The following is a 20775-nucleotide window of genomic DNA, read 5'->3' on the forward strand; positions in this document are numbered from 1 at the left end:
GAAATAATGTCTTAAACAGAACAAGTAGAACACTTTGAGTATAAATAAAGGGAATTAAAATAAAGTAAATAAAGTGCTGTAAAATAAAATGATAAAACATGAAAATGAAAAGCATAATCCATTGTTTACTGTAGGCCTATACAGAAACAGCTATTCTGGAAATGCTGACTGTTTTTCTAACAGCCTTATACTGCACAGACAATTTTCTATCAGTTTTCAGTTTTAATGTAAGCTATTTATTTATTTATGTATTTATTTATTTTATACTTTGCACAAACAAGAATTGTGCTTTTGTAATTTTGCATTTAAATTTGCATGCATAAAAGAAAAGCTTATTTTTTTTAGATTTCTGTTATTTCATTATAATGACTTTAATCATAATTCAATCACTTCTCATGCTGTAATGTGCCAACAACTGTGCATTTTATGTCCATATTGTGCAGCCCTTCTTTAAACAACCTGTTTTTGTTACTGTGCATTTAAGGCTAGTATGGGTCAGTTGTGTTCTGATTAGCCACTCAGGCTGAAACACTCCAGGGTTAATGGGTGGATTAAATTGCTATTCAGCGGGTATTGCCCTGCAATGGACTGGCACCTGGCAGTCTGTCCAGGGTGTACTCTGCCTTCTGCCCAATAACTGCTGGGATAGGCCCAGAAGGATATGTGGATTAGAGAGAGAGAGAGAGAGGGAAGAAAGAGAGAGAGAGAGAGAGAGAGAGTTGGGTGTCGTTACATCACAAAAACAATGCATTCAGAACTTGACATTTCTGTTGCTTGGTGTCCAAACATATACTGTATGGATTGGGGAGTTAATTAAAAATTGTGGAAATTGAACTATATTTCCATACTACACCAAACTCTTATTTAACAACAATATTTTTTCTATGATATTGGCCCTTTATTTGATGTCTAATGTGAGCATTCTGGACAACAGGGGGCAGCATTGGAACAAGTTAAATTACCATCATTCTTTTAAAATATTTTTTTCTAAAAAATCTCAAATCTGTAGTTACTACGACTTCAAATATTATTCTTCTTTCTTAAAAAAATATCTGAAACAGGTAAGACACGGCCTAAGGATGAAGAACACAGGGGTTCTGTCCGCCTCCATCCCTCTGTTCAGTGTGAAATGTAGAGCAGCGTGAGGGAGGGAGATCATGCCAACACTACGTCATCGGAAAAAGAGGAAAGGAAGGGATATGATGCCTCTCAGGACTGTTTTTGCATAGACACTTCAACTTTCTAACACTGAAGACAAGAGCTGGACATGCCAAGGTAAGTTTGATAAAACAGGCTTCGCCTCACGGCCTTCTAACGTAGCGCTACGAGGCGTCTGTTTACATCTAGGTCGCTAGCAAGCTGGCTATCGTTAACATTAGCTAATGTAGGGAACAGGCGGAGAGCGATGAATATGATGATGATGGAAACATCCAGCTTGGACAGAGAAAGAAGTGGTATTCATAAAAAACAAGCAAAACGCTTCCGTCCGAACATTTAGCTTACTTACATCCACTTACTGGGGAGTAAACAGACGCCTCTAGAGTTATTCCTGTGGCTGATCTGCTATTTTCGGTGACCCAGCTAACCCAGCAGCTACGAAGCTGCTCAGAAATGAGCAGTCAGTCCGCTGTGGCAGGGAAAAGGGTGAGCAGGGCGTTAGCTTGTTTGGTGACACTTCGCTTTTCTTCGACTGGATTCATTGTTGAGGATGTACTGAAGACTGGATCATTTAGTTATATCAGCCTGAACGTATGTGTGAGGTTCGTGTTGACAGCAGGGCCTTCAGTGGAGAACATCCATAAAATATGATAGCTAGGAGCCTTTGGGTCGACTGTCATCCTGCTGAAGTTAACAAGTTTGTTTCCTAAGGCCTGAACAGTGGGCGAAGTGGCGATTTTATTCAATTATTAGGCTGTGCTGTTGTTCTGTTGTTTCTTTTTCTTATTGTTGTGATTATTTTTCCTTTTCCTCGTTTTTCATCTTCTTATTGAAACTGTAATGGTGTTATTAGTGGTAGTAGCAGTAGCCGAAGTACTAATAAGTAATTTAGTAACTAATCTGGAGCCAAAACATTGACTCTTTATTTTCTCAGTCTCAAAGTAAGGAAGGCTTGCATGTTGACAGGCATGTCACCATAAAGATATTTTCGATTTCGATGCAGTTTCAGATTCCGAGGTTAAGATTTGATTTGGTTTTTGATATTTTATGGATTGAATATGTTTTGATTTTCACTTTGAAAAATACAAACAGCTGCAAAGTTGCATGTTTTCTGTGCAAAACAGTGACCTTGTAAAACAGTTCTTCAGTTGTCGATGCTGTATTGAATCGCCCTTAATCCTGACCATCATGCCTTGTCCTCTTTTTTTTTTTTTTTAAATCTGTGTTGTCCTAAGCAGAACACAAACCCACATAACAGAACACAATTCCACATTTTGTAGGTGTGAAAATTTGTGAAAATATCACTACCCTTGAGTTGTGACAGCTACTATGAATGGTCATCTCTCACTTAACCTGCAGTAATATAGACCAAGTAACAGGTCTGAATTACTGCACTGACTAGCTAGTTGAGCATCTGATTTATGAAAGATTACTTAGCTCAGGGATGTGTTGTATATCTGTGTTGATCAGTTGTTGAAGGGCAGAGGACGTGTGTGATTTTTAGCTGGGTGTGTGCAGGCTGGGCACATGCAGCTTAATATAGCCTTGGTCTGGCCAGAGGGAGGTCACATTCAGTACAATTGATTGTGAAGAGACTGGCACTGCATTGCGAATATAAGCTGAGCTTGGCATCAAATGACCCGATGACCTCCCGCAGTTGTGCAAATCCATTTTAGGACAGTAACATGAGTTATTTAAAAAACATTGTTCAGTTTTGAAAACCATGTCACTATAATGACCTTTATTTTCTTCCAAGGGTCACTCATTTGCAGCCTTTCTTGGATACCACTGTTAATGATCAATGGACATCTAGGCATCCTATTGTTGATCATGTATAACACAAAATAGGAAACACTTTATGTCACTCCTAGTAATCAGTGTAGGGAATTTTTACCTATTATCATTCATGTTAACATGTAGCCAAGATAGAAGCCCAGCTTCATCATCTTTTCTTTCATAATCTAACTGACTACCTCAGGTAGAATACTTTTATTGCCATGCTTTCATTGTTTGTCACATTATAGATGTGATCTTCAGATCTTGATCATCAGGATTGTTATTATTATTATTATTATTATTATTATTATTATTATTATTATTAATGCAACTTTAATATTTTTACAGGTTTATCTGTCATGGACACAAATTTGATACCCAAGTTTTCCTCCAAAGATGAGGAAATTGACTTCTGGAAGGCACTTTCTCTGAAGTACAAGAAAAGGTAGGCCGTAATATGGATAACTCTAATATATGCATATTTGTAGCTGCTGACTGATAAGATATTCCTATCACATCTCCATCACTTAAGTCACACCCTTTCCTTTCATCTTGACAAACCACATTTTCATTAGACCTAAAGCAATGTGGCCAGTTGTGTAACATGCTTGAGAAGATAAACTACGTTCATCACGCATTTTGTTTTTTCAGTCTTCTTCCTCCTGCTTATTGTCCTGTGTTGGGCTGCTTTGCTGGGAGATGGTGCTTTACCCGTAACCTAAAGCCATACTTTTTGTGTCGACTACGCTGAGCGTTTAGTAAAAGCCAGCTGGATAGGATTACTGGAGGATGCAGACAAAACACAGCAGTGAAAGAGGATCTGTAGGATTCAGTCGAAGTATAGATGTTGTGGCGTTTTGAGTTGGAAGATGATTCAGCACAAAAAACATAAACAATATAGATCAACGTTCACACAGTTTAACGTTTATAGATACATTCACAAAAATCCGGTGTTACATGCTTATATGTAATGTGCTTTACGTAGTCTGCTATGTCAGCAACGTCCTGCAATAGCATTTTATTGTACACTGTGGGCTCCTTTTGTGATTTTAAAGAGAAGCTCTTAAAAGCACTTTTGTCTGGAAGAGGTTACATAACCAGAGGTAAGATTACGAAGAAAAAAGATGGAGGCAACTTCTTTCTAGTTAAAATGTGCTACGCAGTATTACTTCTCTGTTCTCTCCTGGACTCTTCTCTGTAGACTCATTCATGACTGTCAGGGTATTGAGAGGAACAGAGGTGGCTGATAATATCAAAGTGGTGATTTAACTTTGTGTAAACAAGCCTAGAGTTACGCTTAAGTTACGTAAGGAGCCCCTTGTTTACAGTCCCCCAGGTTTACCGAGCACAGTCGCACCTGCTAATCTGAAGGTGATTCATTAGGGTTTTTAGGCTTGCAAAAACTAATATTTTTATAGCAGTTAATCAACTAATCAATTTAGCAGCTTAAGTGTGGCCTGTAAACATGAAGAACTTTAACAACAAACTGTTTGGCAGTGTTTTAACAAATGAAAGTGCTGTTGTCCAATAGTTAAATTACTACGACAGAATAAACAATATGTGGCGCTTTAAGTCTTCCTGTAATCTGAGCTACGGTTTTTTAAGGTGTTTACAAAATGAGTAATATTGCAAGCTAATTGTATGCAGTTACAGTTGTATAGTTAGCTAGCTAATGTATATAACACTGACAGGATGATCTGACAAGTGTTCAGTACTGTTGGACTGTTTTAAAGTAGTGATTTTTGTCAGTGCCAACTCTGTGTCCTCAGGGAATAGTTGGGTTTCTCAAAACACCAGTATGGAGGGAAAACTTCTGTTAACTACCAGATCTGCTGCTTCAGAATCAACACCAGCATGCTTTCTTTGCTGGTGGTCAATGATAACGTTGTTCTTTTGCAAATAGCTAAGTCAGACTTGCATATGATGTTTGAGACTACGTTATGCTTCATTGCAGTAGTTGTTCTTTTTCTTTCGCTATCTGCTCTCAGAGGTGCAACTCTGAGTGAATTTATGCCCTCCTTTGGTGAAATCTTTAACTCACTCTAGTTTGGGCGTCAGTTTGAAAATGTAAACCAAAAAAATCAACAAATGCGAATATTTATTGCAAATATTTATTGATTTATTTTTATTGTTGTCATTATCAGTAATGTCAGTTTCAGCCCTAGATTTACTGGTAGAGTCAGGTTCTAATTTGCTTTGGTGTGTCACTTGGGCAGTTAACTATCAATATTTTGATGTTGAAAAGTGTTTTTGAGAGTTTCAGTACTGAGCTAATGAATGTAAAGTTTGTAAATTAGCTGGCTAAATACTTCTACTATTTCAGTGACTAATATTACTGATGTAACATGAGCTTTAGTGATGTTTGTATATGTAATTTATTCATTCTGAGAGATCACTTGCATTGCTAACTGTTTCCTCAGAACTTCAGTTTGTCAAAACACCAACATGGGAATTTACTTTAATACTGACACCAAAGCAATTCTTTGGTAGGAACATTTGCTATGGTCTGAACACCAAATGTTTATTGGAAAAATATTCTAATTGCTTTAGCTTGAAAAAGAGCTTAATTATGACTTTCAATTGTATTTATTTTTTTTTATCAATACAGGGGAAGGCTAGTTATTTATCAGCACAACGGAAACATTTTGGCTGCCTTGCTCGTGTTTGCTAGTCATTTAAAACTCTCTATGAGGTGCTCCACTTACAGGCTGTTCTTGGTCTTTGGAGGCAAATGACTGGGACCTCTTCTAACCTCTAAGTACACCACTCCACTCAGCAGTTTAAAGGCCAAGAGGCTGCTGTGCAGAAATGAGTCACAGATGTTAAATAACACTGCCTTGCTCTAAAGGCTTGTGTGTGCCACATTAGTGTAGCTTTTCAGACAAGCTGCATTTCCTCTGTGGCTCCAGACAGATGGACAGGTTGTCCCACCCTGTCCTCTCTCTCATATGTCTGTAGCGTTACTAGTTGGCAAATATTGTTTTGTTGCCATTTTTAGATTCCTCCACAGTTATAATGCTGGAGCATGATCACATAGACAGCCTTGAAGAGGTGCCCTTCTTCAGCCGCTTTGTAAATGGAGAAATCATCTGTTTTTGTGCAGAAGACTACAAAATAATACATGAGCATCAGAAGCTGGAAGGCAAAAGGAAAAGTCAATGAACAGACACCTAATCTGTGTGCCTTACATTCTTGGAAAACTAGGACAAGTGCAGATACAGGAGCTTTGTGTGTGTGCATATTTGCTTCATTCACCCAATCCATCCTGCACAGATAGCATTTATCTGTTATCCTAATGGGGATAAATATTATGGTCAACACCTTATCTTTTTTCAGCAGAGTTATATCCACCCTGTGCCTCAGTAAACAACAGAGTGATGTTTGAGGTCACTGGCTCCAGGAAGCCAGGAATCTTACTCAGAAACTCATTTCCACTTTGGTTAGGCAAAAAAAAGAAATTGTTTTTTCTTGCTGTGAAAAAGTATTTCCCCCCCAAATCTAAAAACTGGTTATGCCACCCTTGGCAGTAACAAATGCAATCAGACGATTACAACAACTTGTGATGAGCCTTTTACATCATTGTAAGGGCATTTTGGCCCACTCTTCTTTGCTGAATCATTTACATTGACCTGGCTACTTAATTTTGTTTCTTTTGGGCCATTCAGAGGTGGACTTGCTTGTCTGCTTCAGATCGTTCTCCTGCTGCATAACTCAAATACACTTGAGCTTTAGGTCACAAACTGACAGACATTCTCCTTCAGCAAGTAAGTGATACTTTTTTGATCCCACAACCGGGGAAATTCCACCTTCACATTTAACCCATCCATGAAGTGAAACACCACATACACACTAGTGAACACACACACTAGGGGGCAGTGAGCACACACTTGCCCGGAGCGGTGGGCAGCCCTATCCATGGTGCCCGGGGAGCATTTGGGGGTTAGGTGTCTTGCTCAAGTACGCCTCAGTCATGGATTGTCGGCCCTGGGGATCAAACCGGCAACCTTCCGGTCACAAGGCCAGATCCCTAACCTCCAGCCCACGACTGCCCCCATGGATGGAAAGCAGAATTTATGGTTCCATCAAATATGACAAGACTTCCAGGTCCTGCAGAAGCAAAGCATCCCCAGACCATCACATCACCAGACCATCACATCACAAAATGTTCCACCTTTGACTCATCAGTCCACAGAATAGAGTGATTTGCCTCTTGCAGCTCTTCCATGGATGTCAATTTCGCCCTCTCTTTTTTTTATTATGGAATCGTGTACATTGACCTTAATTGAGGCAAGTGAAGCCTGCAGATCTTCAGATGTTCGTCTATGTTCTTTTGAGTTGATCTGCTTTCCTGGGAAGGTTCACCACTGTGTCAAGTTTTCTTCATTTGTGGATAACAGCTCTCACTGTGGTTCGCTGGAGTCCCAGAGCCTTAGCAATGGCTTTGTTTTGCATCTGTATTTGAATCTCTTTTGAATGTGACATCATCATGTGAATGTGATGTTTCGATTCAACGGGTTTGCCTGGGTGTGGGCAGTGAAATTGAACCCAGTAGTCAGTTGAAGTTGGATAACTACTTGATTTAATATCTAAGGGGGTAGTAGCTTACTTTTTCACATAGGGTGAGGTACGGCTAAACTGCATTTGTCCTTTAATAAATGAAAACATTATTTAAAAACACCATTTTGTGTTTACTTACATTATCTTTTTATAATATTAAAAGTTGTTTGACGTTCTGACAGTCTTTAACTGAGGCATATATTTTTATGTCCAAAAGTGTCCAGACATCCCCTCTAGTTAGGAGTGGGCAATATGACAATATTTTGTTGTGGTCTTGATGAATTCTGCTATCGTGATAAACACTGCATTATTTTTTGTGAATATCATCACTGCTTAAGTCCCCCTCCCCCAAAACATATAAGAAAAAGAAAGCACATTTAAGTTGCCGTCAGCCATACTTTGGTGCAGACCATTAAGAATTACCCACTGGTTCACAGATACAGTGGCTGAGTTCGAAACAGCCTACTACATACTGCTCATGTACTGATCCTGCCTAAAATGAGTAAGTAGTATGCAACATGTGAACAACATGAAATTCTCCAGTACACCAAAAATACCCGGATGACGTACTGCTCTGGCAGTATATTGCCAAAAGTATTCACAAAAGTATAGTCACCCATCCAAATAATTGAATTCAGGTGTTCCAATCACTTCCACGGACATGGATTTATAAAACCAAGCACCTAGGCATGCAGACTGCTTCTACAAACATTTGTGAAAGAATGCGTTACTCTCAGGAGCTCAGCGAATTCCAACGTGGTACTGTGATAGGATGTCACCTGTGCGATAGGTACACTTGTGAAATTTCCTCACTACTAAATATTCCGCAGTCGACTGTCAGTGGTATTATAACAAAGTGGAAGCGATTTGGAACGACAGCAACTCAGCCACAAAGTGATGGGCCACATGAAATGACAGAGTGGGGTCAGCAGATGCTGAGTCACATACTGCGCAGAAGTCGCCAACTTTCTGCAGACTCAATCACTACAGACCTCCAAACTTCATGTGGCCTTTCAGATTAGCTCAAGAACAGCATAGAGAGCAGCTGCATCCAAGCCTTACATCACCAAGTGCAATGCAAAGCATTGAATGCAGTGGTGTAAAGCGCCACCACTGGATTTTAGCGCAGTCGAGATGTGTTCTCTGGAGTGACGAATCCCACTTCTCCATCTGGCAATCTGATGAACGAGTCTGAGTTTGGCGGTTGCCAGGAGAACGGTACTTGTTTGACTGCATTGTGCCAAGTGTGCCAAAGTTTGGTGGAGGGGGCATTATGGTGTGCGGTTGTTTTTCAGGAGTGGGGCTGGCCCCTTAGTTCCAGTGAAAGGAACTCTTAATGCTTCAGCAGACCAAGAGACTTTGGACAATTTCATACTCCTAACTTTGTGGGATGAGTTTGGGGATGGCCCCTTCCTTTTCCAACATGACTGCATACCAGTGCACAAGTCCATAAAGACATGGATGAGCGAGTTTGGTGTGGATGAATTTGACTGGCCTGCACAGAGTCCTGACCTCAACCTGATAGAACACCTTTGGGGTGAATTAGAGCGTCCAACATCAGTGTCTGACCTCAAAAATGCGCTTCTGGAAGAATGGTCAAAAATTCCCATAAACACACTCCTAACCCTTGTGGAAAGCCTTCCCAGAAGAGTTGAAGCTGTTATAGCTGCAAAAGGTGGGCCAACATCATATTAAAGCCTGTGGATTAAGAATGGGATGTCACTCCATTTCATATGCGTGTGAAGGCATACGAGCAAATACTTTTGTAAATATAACGTATCTCCGTGATGTATTGCTTATTTTTGATAGCTCTGGATAATCTCCTCAGTATTGGCTTCTCAGGCTCCTTTGTGGAGTCACACTAGTTAGGCTAGCTCATTTTTTAAATTTGTTTGTAGCTTTGAAGATGGGTAGAAAACAGTGTCCTGCCCTCAGTCGTGGTATGGAGTGTATTTTAAAACTCACACAGGCACTTCTCTCAACCAAAATACAAATGTATACGCTGAAAGGCAGCTAGCAGTGGTTGCTAAGCAGTGATTGGAGGGATGAACAAATTGGATAGAGTCTAGAGATGGTCTGATTGGCTCAGTCCCTGATGTTGGCAGGCTAGTCGTGCCCATTTCCTCTACTACACGGCTTGTGCCCTATACTGGATACTGTACAGTATGCTACTAATGAAGAGTAGCATGCAGTGTGCAGTATATAGTATACAGTACACACTGTGGTATTTTGAACGTGGACTATTTTTCCATCCTGCATCCTGAATAAACAGTTTGTATAATCTCCACAGAAATGCATTTATGAACAGTAAGTGTTGGTCAGAGAAGTATTAAGCTCCTCAGCGTTGTGCTGTGGAGCAGTGAAACTGGATAATGGAGCTCAATCCAATACTAATGATGAGTTTGAGTGGCGTTATCTAGAACCGATCATCCAACATCAGTATGTGACCTAAGCAAAGCTCTTGTGCCTGAATGCAATTAAGCCTTTAAGCATTAAGCAATTAAGCATTGCAACATCTAGTGTAAAGCCTTCCCAGACAAGCAGGGGCTATTAGTGCCACATAGGGGAGATAAACTCCCTTTAAATACCCTTGATTTCAGAAGAATGTGGTGACTACAAACTTTTGGACATATTGGTACATTAAAAGGCATGTTACAATCGCTATAGGTAGCATTATAATCACAAAAAATATATTTAGTCCATATTTTGCAGCTCCAATAACAAATCTGAGCTTATTTGAACTTTTAGCCTGTCTCATGGGGATAAATACCATTATATTAATTCAAAAGCAGTATATAAACTATATAAAGTGTGTGTGTGTGTGTGTGTGTGTGTGTGTGTGTGTGTGTGTGTGTGTGTGTGTGTGTGTGTGATTTGCTGTGCTCAGCTGTAAGGAGGCGCAGGAGGAGCTTCTGGAGTTTCAGGAGGGCAGTCGTGAGCTGGAGGCTGAGCTGGAGACTCAGCTGGGCCAGGCTGAAAACCGCCTTAGAGACCTGCAGGCAGACAACCAGAGACTGCAGCATGAGCTTGACACGCTAAAGGTAACAGAAGTGAAGCAAGCCTAGAGAAAGACGGAAGCCAAGCTAAATATCTCGCCTCCCTAAATAAAGGAAGAAAGTTTAAGCCTTTTCAAATCGGCTGAATTAATATGGCCCATTTTTGCTAAGCGCTTTTGATCTTCTCTCTAATTGTCCATATGCTAGTGTACAAACTTTTTTCCTGGTGTCTCTTCTGAACATTAAGCTGACATGAAATGAGTGATAACTAAGATGCAATATAATATCACATCCTCATGAGAGTGCCAGCACTAGAAGTCACAGCTCTTTCCTGGCAATGCTACAGGATACAAGCACATGGCACTATTTCCAAAACATTAAGCAGTGCTCATTTCTAAGGTGTTTTAGCCCTAAAATTGCTATATGGCATACTGGTACTAATGCCAAGTCACACCTACTGTAGAGATTCTGATTATTTAATTGACTGTTGCAGTTGTTTGTGAGGGAGAAGTTGATCAAGGCTAAATTAGCCTTACTTAGAAATTAATGTTGTTTCTGCTTCCTTTGTTTGCAGTCATGTTATGCATAAAATATGCTACTTTAATATAAGAACTGTCTGCACAGTTCCTATTGCACACACTCCATTGAAATACTCTGGCATTACAAGCCCAGTTCTGTACCTCTAAGTAGGTGTGAGAAATCAAGACTACTCTTGAGAGATGGTCAGATGGTACTGGGCTATTCACTAGCATATTTTTCGGTGATTAAACACTGTGCAAAAGTCAACCTTCATTTATTTAATATCCAGTCAGGACGGCCATTAAGTACAGGCTATTCATTCTTCAGCGTGAACACAGAAAAACACATAAAACATATATTTAACATAAAATTACACATAAGCCCCAATAACTTTATCACAGCTTCCATTCCACAGCTTTTCTACTGATTTCAGTTTTTCAAAGAAATCTGCAGGGACATCTTTCCATGCCTCCAATTTTACGTCTTAGAAGTTGTCTCATGATCCAATTAATCTCAAAAACATTCAGTGATGTTGAGGTGTGGGTCAGTCCAGTGTTCTAAGAACATCAGCAGATACTTTGCTTAATTTGGAGATTTTTTTTGTCTGTTATTTTCTCGGTAACAGCTGCTTGACAGCTATATAACCTTTCAGACTTGTAGCATTCCCATTGTGTAAGGATGGACAGAAACACTTGTAGAATTTTCAGATCTGAATTAAGTGTGGAGCTTGATTTTCTCACCTCTCTCAAAGATAAAAGCTTTAAGTACTGTTGATGTACTTAAATGTACTATTGTGCTGAATCTTAAAAATTCTGTACACTGTGCAGCATACAGGTCAGCGAATGAATGGTGAATTGGTGGGTATAAAGTCTTTGCTTAATTGGTTATTTGGCATTTTGACCTTTACACTTGTCTGCCATATTTTGATTTATTTTTTATTAAGGGTCATTCTTAACATCAATTGTGAACAAAATGCAGGGCTGTGAAATAGCTTTCTTTACAAGAGCCTGTGTGTAGAAATTTAGGTCAGACACGGACCATTAAGCTGAGCCTGAGAAAGCGGTGGATGTGGGTCACGTACAGTGAGCGTGATGAATTACCCTAGCACAAAGAGTACCCTGAAAAATAGATTATTTATGTAGTAGTGAGTGGGGGTACAAATTGTTTCTCTCCTTCTGTGTCTCTGTGTTTAGGAGAAGTTGGAGCAGCACTATGCTCAGAGTTATAAGCAAATCTCCATACTGGAGGATGACCTGGGCCAGACCCGGAGCATTAAGGAGCAATTGCTCAAATATGTCAGAGAGCTGGAGCAGGCCAACGATGACTTGGAGAGGGCCAAGAGGTAAGGCTTCACACTGTAAATTGTTTCTAAGCCCATATCATGCATTTTTCTTGTATTTTAGCTTTTCGGTTTTGTCTACTTATAACATTTGTTTGGTTTTATGTACCAAAAATGATCATACGTCATTTTTCAACCTCTTTTTATCCCTTGGAATAAAACTTTTAATGAAAAGTGTAATTAAACAGTTTTTTACTGTACATTTTAATATTGGTTAAGTAAATGAGCTCGTTTCTGATTGGCTGCACTGTATTGTGGCTTACAATGCCAGAAGTAGTCCAAACTGAAATGCTCCTTGCAACTTCAGAGTGAATGGCCAAATGGGCAGTTGTATGTAAATCACAAAAACACTGAATTCAAAATGTTTTGTATTTGCAGCTTAGTTTCCATGTATGGAGTGTATGGATTTGAACTTTGTTAAAAGTTTACATAATATATTACACTTTTGAATGAAAAAAAAAAAAGCAAAGGATATTTGTTTTCCATGATCCGGGCCCTTTAATCAGTATCACAACATCAGCCCCAGCAATACTGATAAAACACTTCATTTAATTTCTCCTCTATATGCACCTTTCCCAGTGCTAAAGTTATTACCCACATCTGAGACTTTTTTAATCTACAGTTTAAACTCTACTTTTATAGTATTAACAAAAAAAACAGTCATAACATGTTTTCTTCCAATATTATTCAGCCCAGCTAAGAGATCATCACATGGCCTTTCCCCTTACATAAGAGCTTTAAAATAAATGTATAGCCTTTCCTGACCCCAATGTTTTGGTGGCCTACTTTTTTTGTTTATAGGAAATTAGTCTTTTTGCATCCCTTTTCCCTTGAAAGACATCATTGACGTGTTATACATATTTGTAGACACAGATAAGGAGGTCATAGTGCTCATAGTACATGGTCAGCTGCTGTGCAGTTCATCTGGAGATGGTGGGGATGTAAGACTGTTGCTCAAGAGTACAATAGGACAGTGAGGCCAGCTGTTCTCATAACAGCTGACTCCGTGAGATGGCGTCTCCATTAGTCATGAAAGTCTCCCTTTGATTAAAAATTTAATCATACTGTCTCTTTCATTCAGATTGAAGCCTTAAAATACCCTCAGTGTTTATTTCAGTGTGTTTGTGGTTGAATTTAGTCAGCTTTGCTCAATGATAATTCTGATATTAACATGTCAGCAATTTTCATTCTCTGCAGAGCTACAATTACTTCTCTGGAGGATTTTGAGCAGAGACTGAACCAGGCCATAGAAAGGAATGCTTTTCTGGAGAGTGAACTGGATGAAAAGGAGTCTCTCCTGGTGTCTGTGCAGAGATTAAAGGATGAGGCTAGAGGTGCTAAGTGAATTCTCTCATTCATTCATTCATTCATTCATTCATTCAGTCATTCAGTCAGCCATCCAGCCATCACAGTATATCTCTTTGTATTTCTCTCTATCTGTCTATCGCCTCTCTTCCACTTTTTGGCCCATTACATCAGCCGCAGCATACTGTTCTGCATCAGTGTGGACCCGTGTGACTGGTTACTGTGTCAGATAGTTCTGCTGCAATTTAGCTAACCATGTCTGGAAATCGGTGCTCAGCACAGTTTTTAAGCATTCCATGTTCTAGTGGATATGCCACTGGAATGGTTAAACTTTGTGCTTGGTCACATTCAACCACAAATTCCTCAACCCTGCTTTGGAAAAGAGTGTTTGTCTTTAACTCTGACTTTCCTGTCTTATTTTTTTGTATCTGAGAACTTTTACAAAGGGTTCCGTTTCTGTTCTCTTACCTTCACTCCAGTTTTGAGTTTTTAAACTGTTCTGGAAAGTGTAGAAGCTGTTGCATTGTCATAATTTCATCTCCCCTTAAAGCTGATATATAAAATTATTCATCACAGAGGTTAGGCTGACTGTATTTTAGAAGCATTTTGTTTGTGTGTGGCTTAGACCTGCGGCAAGAGCTTGCTGTGCGTGAGAGACAGCCTGATGTAACTCGGATGTCTGCTCCCAGCTCTCCCACTCCAGACAATGAGAAAATGGACTCTGCTGTACAGGCCTCGCTCTCCTTGCCTGCTACACCGCTTAGCCAGAGCCTGGACAATGCTTTCAGCAACCAGAAAGGTAAAAAGGTTTTCCATCTCCTCACCTGCTGTCCAGGACCCAGTTATCACTAAATCAAGACAAATTAGTGGAAAACAAACTAATTAAACTAAAAGTAAATAAAAAAACTAAATTAATGTGTCAATAAGAAATGCTTTTTTTTCATAATAAATACTTATAGAAACAGTTTTCACTTTCTTCAAAAGAACACTGAAGCGATAAAATGTTATAGCTTACAGAAGGAGAATACAGTTTAACATTTGTCTTTGGAAAAACAAGAAAAATAAGTCAAAATGTAAAGATATTTCACCAGAAAGCAAGTACAGGCAAATATCTGTGCAAAAGACCCAGACATTCTAAATGAAATGCTAAAACTACTCACTATTTTGCTTTCTTAGGTTGTAAAACAGATCAGTGTTCATTTCACTTGGTTCTATCACAGCTTGCTTAGTTTGTCAGTTAAACTGATTTTGATTATATGAGTGTATGCATAGTACTGACACAGATTGTTCTTTTCTTCAGCATTGGCCAACGGCTGTAATAATTCAGCGCTCACTCCAGCTGCCAGAATATCAGCTCTCAATATTGTAGGTGATTTACTACGCAAAGTTGGGGTGAGTACGCATAGCTAAGTGTTTACCTGAACTTAAATGTTCACCAACTAAACAAATGCACAGAATCCAGAACACAGTAGTGGCATTTTTGAATGTAAGATTGTAGTTTAAAGCTTTAACTGTTCATGAGTTATTTTGCCCTTTTCAGTCATCTTTGTACCGTTGTTTTATGTTTTAGATTGTCCTGTTATTTTCCATTTTTCATGTGTTTTTAGTTTTCTCTCTGTTTCTTTTTGTTTTTATAATTTTTTACCTGTATTTTGTATGACCTGTTTTGTTGATTGTTTTTGCAGTATTTTGTTATGTATAGGATGTCTACCAGACCCCAGGAAAAATACCGGCTATCGTGATGGTGGCTAATGGGGATCCTAAAAATAAACTAATAATTATAACATTAGCAACATGCCATGATACAACTGCAAATATGTAGAATTTGTGCACACTCATTGAAAAGATTACTTTTTTGTTTCATTTGCAGGCTTTAGAGTCTAAGCTTGCAGCATGTAGAAATTTTGCTAAAGACCAGGCAGCTAGAAAGAACTATGTCATCAACGCTAATGGAAACCTGATAAATGGGGACATCACGCAGTATTCTCACTCGCTGCACACGTCATACTTCGACAAAGCGTGAGTATGCCATAACCGTGCTTAGGATTTACCCAGCCACTCAGAAGAGCTCAGAAATCAGAATTGGTTTAATTGTATGATCAAATTGCTGTCTGTGTTGTGCACAAACAAGAAATACCTCAGTATGGTTCAGTTCTGATTCATTACTTAATGAGGGCTGCATTAAATACCACAGATTTGGAGCATTAATAGGGTTAATCTGTGGTTTTCTTCACTTAAACAAATTATCAAAGGTTAGCACAATATACACTTAGCAGCCACATTAGTGTCCGCTGCCTTATAGGTGTAGCTAACAGGCTGCATTGCGCTGTACAACCAGTAGTAAGTTGAGAAAAGGTCAGTTGACTGACTGACCTACAGTGTTTGTACATTTGGTAGATTATTTGGTAGTGGAGACATGGCATTACTTGTGCACACTAAAAGATGCGCTACATGCAGAGTCAATTCACTTCGGGGTACAAAAGAGGTGACAAAAATGAATGGGAAACAGTTGGTGCTGGACAGTCTCATCTATACCAGTATGCCACACAACAATATTGATTTTTATTTCTAGTGGTGTTGACCAGTTGAATTTACTTAACTATGATGGATGTCATTTGCTGGCTGCTTCATATTATTTTGGAAAAACAGGATGCGTAATTAAAAGTTGGTGTAATTTTATTTATTTTTTTTAAAGCAGAAGAAAATAAAGTATTGCAATCAAAACTTTGTGAGACATTCTTTTATCCTAGAGCACTAGCACACATACAGTGATACAATGATATATTTGGAAAATATTGTGATAATGAATTTATTCAATACTGCCCAGTTATACACCTCACAACTGATTATACAAGGTGGGGCAGCATGTTAGGTACATCTATGAAGCAGATTGAATAGATTTTAATTTTTAATAGGTAAAAGTCCAGAACCCTTTGTCTCAGACCGTACTGTATGTGTTTTCTCCCCAGCAGAAGAGAGAGGGTCATTTTCCCTGCATTGCTCCTCGGTAAATGAGCATAGTAGAAGCTGTGTGTGGGGTCCCTGCATGCTGGTTAACAAAACCTCCCTTTAACCCATTTAGATGCTCTGATACTTTAGGACTTGATCATATCATTTCCATTAACTGCTTGGTGGTGGTTTAGCTCTTCTGCAGTATCAAGGTGCACTCCACAAGTGCGCTCTAAATGTATTTTCAATTGTATTTAACTTGCTAAAACAATAGCACTGGGAAAATGTTTTTAGTCACCAGCCTGAACTTACTGCATGGCCTTTAGGGATTGGGGGGGAAAATGCTTTTGTAATGCTTTTAGATGGGGCTGATGACCTTAAACATGAGAGCCATGAACAAGAGGGGCCTTATGGAGTTCACAGTCAATGCTGAACAGAAACAGTAGTTTCTTTCATTGTCTGTCTGTCTATTTGTGTGGGGCCTTTTGGCTTGAGTTTTCGGGGACAAAAAGACACTATACTAGCATAGTGAAAGGTACAGTTGGTGGAGTTTTCTATTTCTTAAGTGCTGTTTTTATTAAAGGCTTTAGGTTCTAAGCTTATAACACGTAGAAATTTTACTAAAGACCAGGCTAGAAGGAACTACGTCATCAACGCTGATGGAAACCTGATACATAGGGACACCACACAGTATTGTAAATACAAGGCTTTGTGGTTCCTCTGTAGTGTTGCATACATTACATGGCCAGAGGTGTGATAACACTCGTCCATATGTTTTTTTTTTTTGTTTTTTTTTTTATAAACATATTTCAAAAGTCTAGGTATTAATATTGAATTGGTTCCTCCTTTGCTGCTAGACTTTGGGCCATGAATATAGGGAATTGCTTCCATTTAGCCACAAAAGTATCAGTGCTGTCCAGACCAGATGTTGGCCAATAAAGCTTAGCTTACGATTTTGGCATTCCAGTTCATCTCAAAGCTGTACAGTGGGTTGAGTTCAGGACTGTGCGCCTGTAAGTCTCATTCATCCACAAGAAACTCTGCGAACCATATGGATGGGGACATTGTCATGCTGAAACAGATAAGGGTCTGCTCCAGACCCAAATGGTGATTTGCTTTGCACCACTCCCACCGACGCCTGGCATTGCAAATTGTGATTTAATGCTTGTGTGCGGCTGCTCAGCCATGGAAACTAATCCTTAAACCCCGCTGACATTGCTTCCAGAAGTAGTTTGGAACTAGGTAAAGAGTGTTGGAACTGAGAGCAGGTGATTTTTAAGCACTTCATCCCATTCTGTAAGCTTTTGTGTCTCACCACTTCTTGGCCAAGCTATTGTTGTCTAGACGTTTCCGCTTCACAATAACTGCACTTTCTGTAGACCAGGGTAGCTCTAGCAGGGAAGAAATTTGATGAACTGACTTGTTGGAAAGGAGGCATTCTATGACACTGCCCACTGTTGAGCTGTTCACTATGACCTATTCTGATAGTGTAATGGAGGTTGCAGCACTGGATGTGGCTGAAGTAGCCAAACCCAGTAATTAGAATTATGTTGTCCATAGGCCATGTAGTGTAGCACTGCCATGCTGACACTGCCAGTACTGCAGCTTGAGGACATTAAGAGGTCGGAAGTGGGATTAAGTGTCTGCTGTGTGTCAGCTTTTTTTGTTAAGATCACATTGCAGAATCTATGGAACACAGAGGGAAACTAAATGTCGCTTTTATAGTCATTTAGAAATGAGAACTATACTTCTCTGTGAAAGATGTGATTATAAAAAGTAGATTGGTCAGTGTGTCTTGTTTATTGGTCTCCTGATTACTTGCAGTTTAAAGTTACTCCATTCCAATTCTTGGAATGTATTGAGCCTACAGTAGTACTGAATGTCATGTGAAACATCCTTTTTTAGATTTAAAGTGTCGATTTAGACTTGATACTCATGACTCACCCAATTGATACTACACAATTCTTTTAATTTGGGTTTTGGAAAAATCAAAACAAGATTGTGGGATAGTAAATTGAATTATTTTGAGCTCTTTTTTTTTTTTTTGCAACTGTTTGCTAATTCAGCTAATTTACTTACACTCTTATAATGTTACAGTAATCTGTTCAACTGGCATGAATTCTACTGTTTGAAATATGTCATATCCAAGAAGCATGATAAATGTAGAATATTAGTGAAAATGTTACCTAGGCGCATGGCCATAATAGCATGTAGGTGTAACAAAGTGATTTACAGTACTGCGCAAAAGTCAGAGACCAAGATTCATTTATTTGATTTCTAGTCAAAACAGCCATTACGTACAAGTTATGAATTTTTCTAAGGAGATTAGATACAAGATAATAGAAAAAGAAGGTCAAAATAAGTGAAAAAACAAAAAATGTGGCTCCTAACAACAGTGCAAGACCTGGTAGACCACCAAGATGATCACCATCAGGTGAACAGATCAGAAACATCAGATAAGTTTTCATCTTTGAGATATAGGAGAAAAAAATCAAGCTCCATTCTTGGTTCAAATTAGAAAAAAAAAAACAGGTGTTTCTGTTCTGTGGATCGCTGAGTCTGAAAGGATGTGTAGCCATTAAAAAAAACTGGTACTGAGAAAAACAAATAGACAAAAACAAAAAACATTTGTAAATTTTATAATGAATGGACTAGACATTTTGACTGGAAATGATATAAGTGAAGGGTGGTCTCTGACTTTAGCACAGTGCTGTATAGTTTTATACACAGTACACTATACTTAGCAGGACACTAGCAAAAACAAGTAATCAATGGATTTTAATCAAGATGAAGCTTCTAACCTGGAAAAATCTGTTTTGTGCACGCAGGAGGACGGTAAATGGGCTGGACCCTGGTGCCGTGACGAACATCACTCCTCCATGTGCCACCTCTCCATCCGGCCTCGTACCCTTCAGTGTGTGATCATCCCAAATGCACGCTGACTCGCGCACAGTGAAACATACTTCCCTCAGTCACTTACACACAGACGAATCTTCCAACACCCTGTTAAGAACCATTAGACTACACTACCTACCCTGTCCAAAGGTGTCTAGATTGTACTTGTGTCCAGTGGGGGGTGGGGGTGTTCTCTGAACAGGGTCTGGACTCCTGCAGTCTTTCTTGACTTGTACATGTTAATAGTTTATTATGTGTTTGTACATTTAATATTTGTTTAATGTTTGTATATAGATAAGAGCCCATAAGTGTATTGAATATTTAACTGACCCCTCTGTATTATTTACGGATTCTTTTTTTTTCCATTAGCGGATGAGTAATTATTCCAAAAATGTATGTATTCATTATTAAACCTGTGGATGAAATTATTTGTGATACTCACAAAAAGGGAACCCAGCCCACATTCAGAGTATCCTTATCTATACCAGACTTTGCTGTGGATATAAAGGTTAGTGTTTGGGAAAACCCTTGATTACCCTGGAGTTAGCTTGTTAGCCCACAAGTCTAGAATAATTGTATACACCTCTACAGAAAGACAAACATATAAGCTGAACCACCAATGAAGGAGTTATTGCGCAGTGAGAGTTACGTACTTGTATGCACATGCACTTGTTGTGGTTTTGGTTGACCTCTGAGGCCAACAGGTACTTTATCCAAACCTAGACAGGCGGCTAAGCATTTTTCTGGCGGCCACATGCAGGACACAGCCCACGCCACGTCTATCCTGTCTACTCAGTGTGCTCCCTGTTTATCTGTGTCACTCTAAACACGTGAGCATGTGTGAAGTTGTAATTGTTCCAATGTTTGAGAGTGCACTTGTTGAAAATATGATGTTACAAGCTGCAGTGTTAGAATTTGAGCAGAATGTTGGTTATATTCAGTTATACTGACAACTATGTCTAAACTCTTACGGTCACTTTATTATGAATATGTTTGGTCCCAGTTTCTGACTGATTTCAAATTAAGGATGAAGTTTGTTGTTAAAACACTTGTAATAATGTGTTTCATTTGCTCCCCAAATAAAAGAATGGCAACTAAACGGCAAGTATGTTTGTTCTACCAGGGACCGGACTGTTTTCTGAAAGCATTTGTACACTGCATATCACAGAACTCAGGTGCTCAAACACGCCTTCTATACCTGATAATTAAAAGAATATTTTTTAAATTTTAACAATTTTTCAATGTTTATGCATAACTAATCTGTTACAATGTAAACACTGT

General features: G+C 39.1%; 1 protein-coding gene across 2 annotated transcripts; it reads left to right on the forward strand.

Annotated features, from left to right (window-relative positions):
• The first annotated feature begins 1069 nt into the window (after nucleotides 1–1069).
• Nucleotides 1070–20599, forward strand: ndel1a (nudE neurodevelopment protein 1-like 1a). Of its 2 annotated transcripts, XM_017702760.2 has the most exons (10): nucleotides 1070–1275; nucleotides 3283–3379; nucleotides 10379–10532; nucleotides 12200–12348; nucleotides 13543–13679; nucleotides 14276–14449; nucleotides 14951–15042; nucleotides 15521–15669; nucleotides 16623–16657; nucleotides 19428–20599. In XM_017702760.2, exons 2-10 carry the CDS (start codon nucleotides 3294–3296, stop codon nucleotides 19436–19438), a joined length of 987 nt encoding a protein of 328 aa, XP_017558249.1. In that variant the 5' UTR covers nucleotides 1070–1275; nucleotides 3283–3293; the 3' UTR covers nucleotides 19439–20599. The 2 variants fall into 2 exon arrangements, with proteins under 2 accessions (XP_017558249.1, XP_017558241.1); XM_017702752.2 differs by lacking the exon at nucleotides 16623–16657 and having other exon boundaries at nucleotides 1081–1275.
• Nucleotides 20600–20775: the final 176 nt, after the last annotated feature.

This window comes from Pygocentrus nattereri, chromosome 13 (assembly GCF_015220715.1).
Source record: "Pygocentrus nattereri isolate fPygNat1 chromosome 13, fPygNat1.pri, whole genome shotgun sequence".
Lineage (NCBI taxonomy): Eukaryota > Metazoa > Chordata > Actinopteri > Characiformes > Serrasalmidae > Pygocentrus > Pygocentrus nattereri.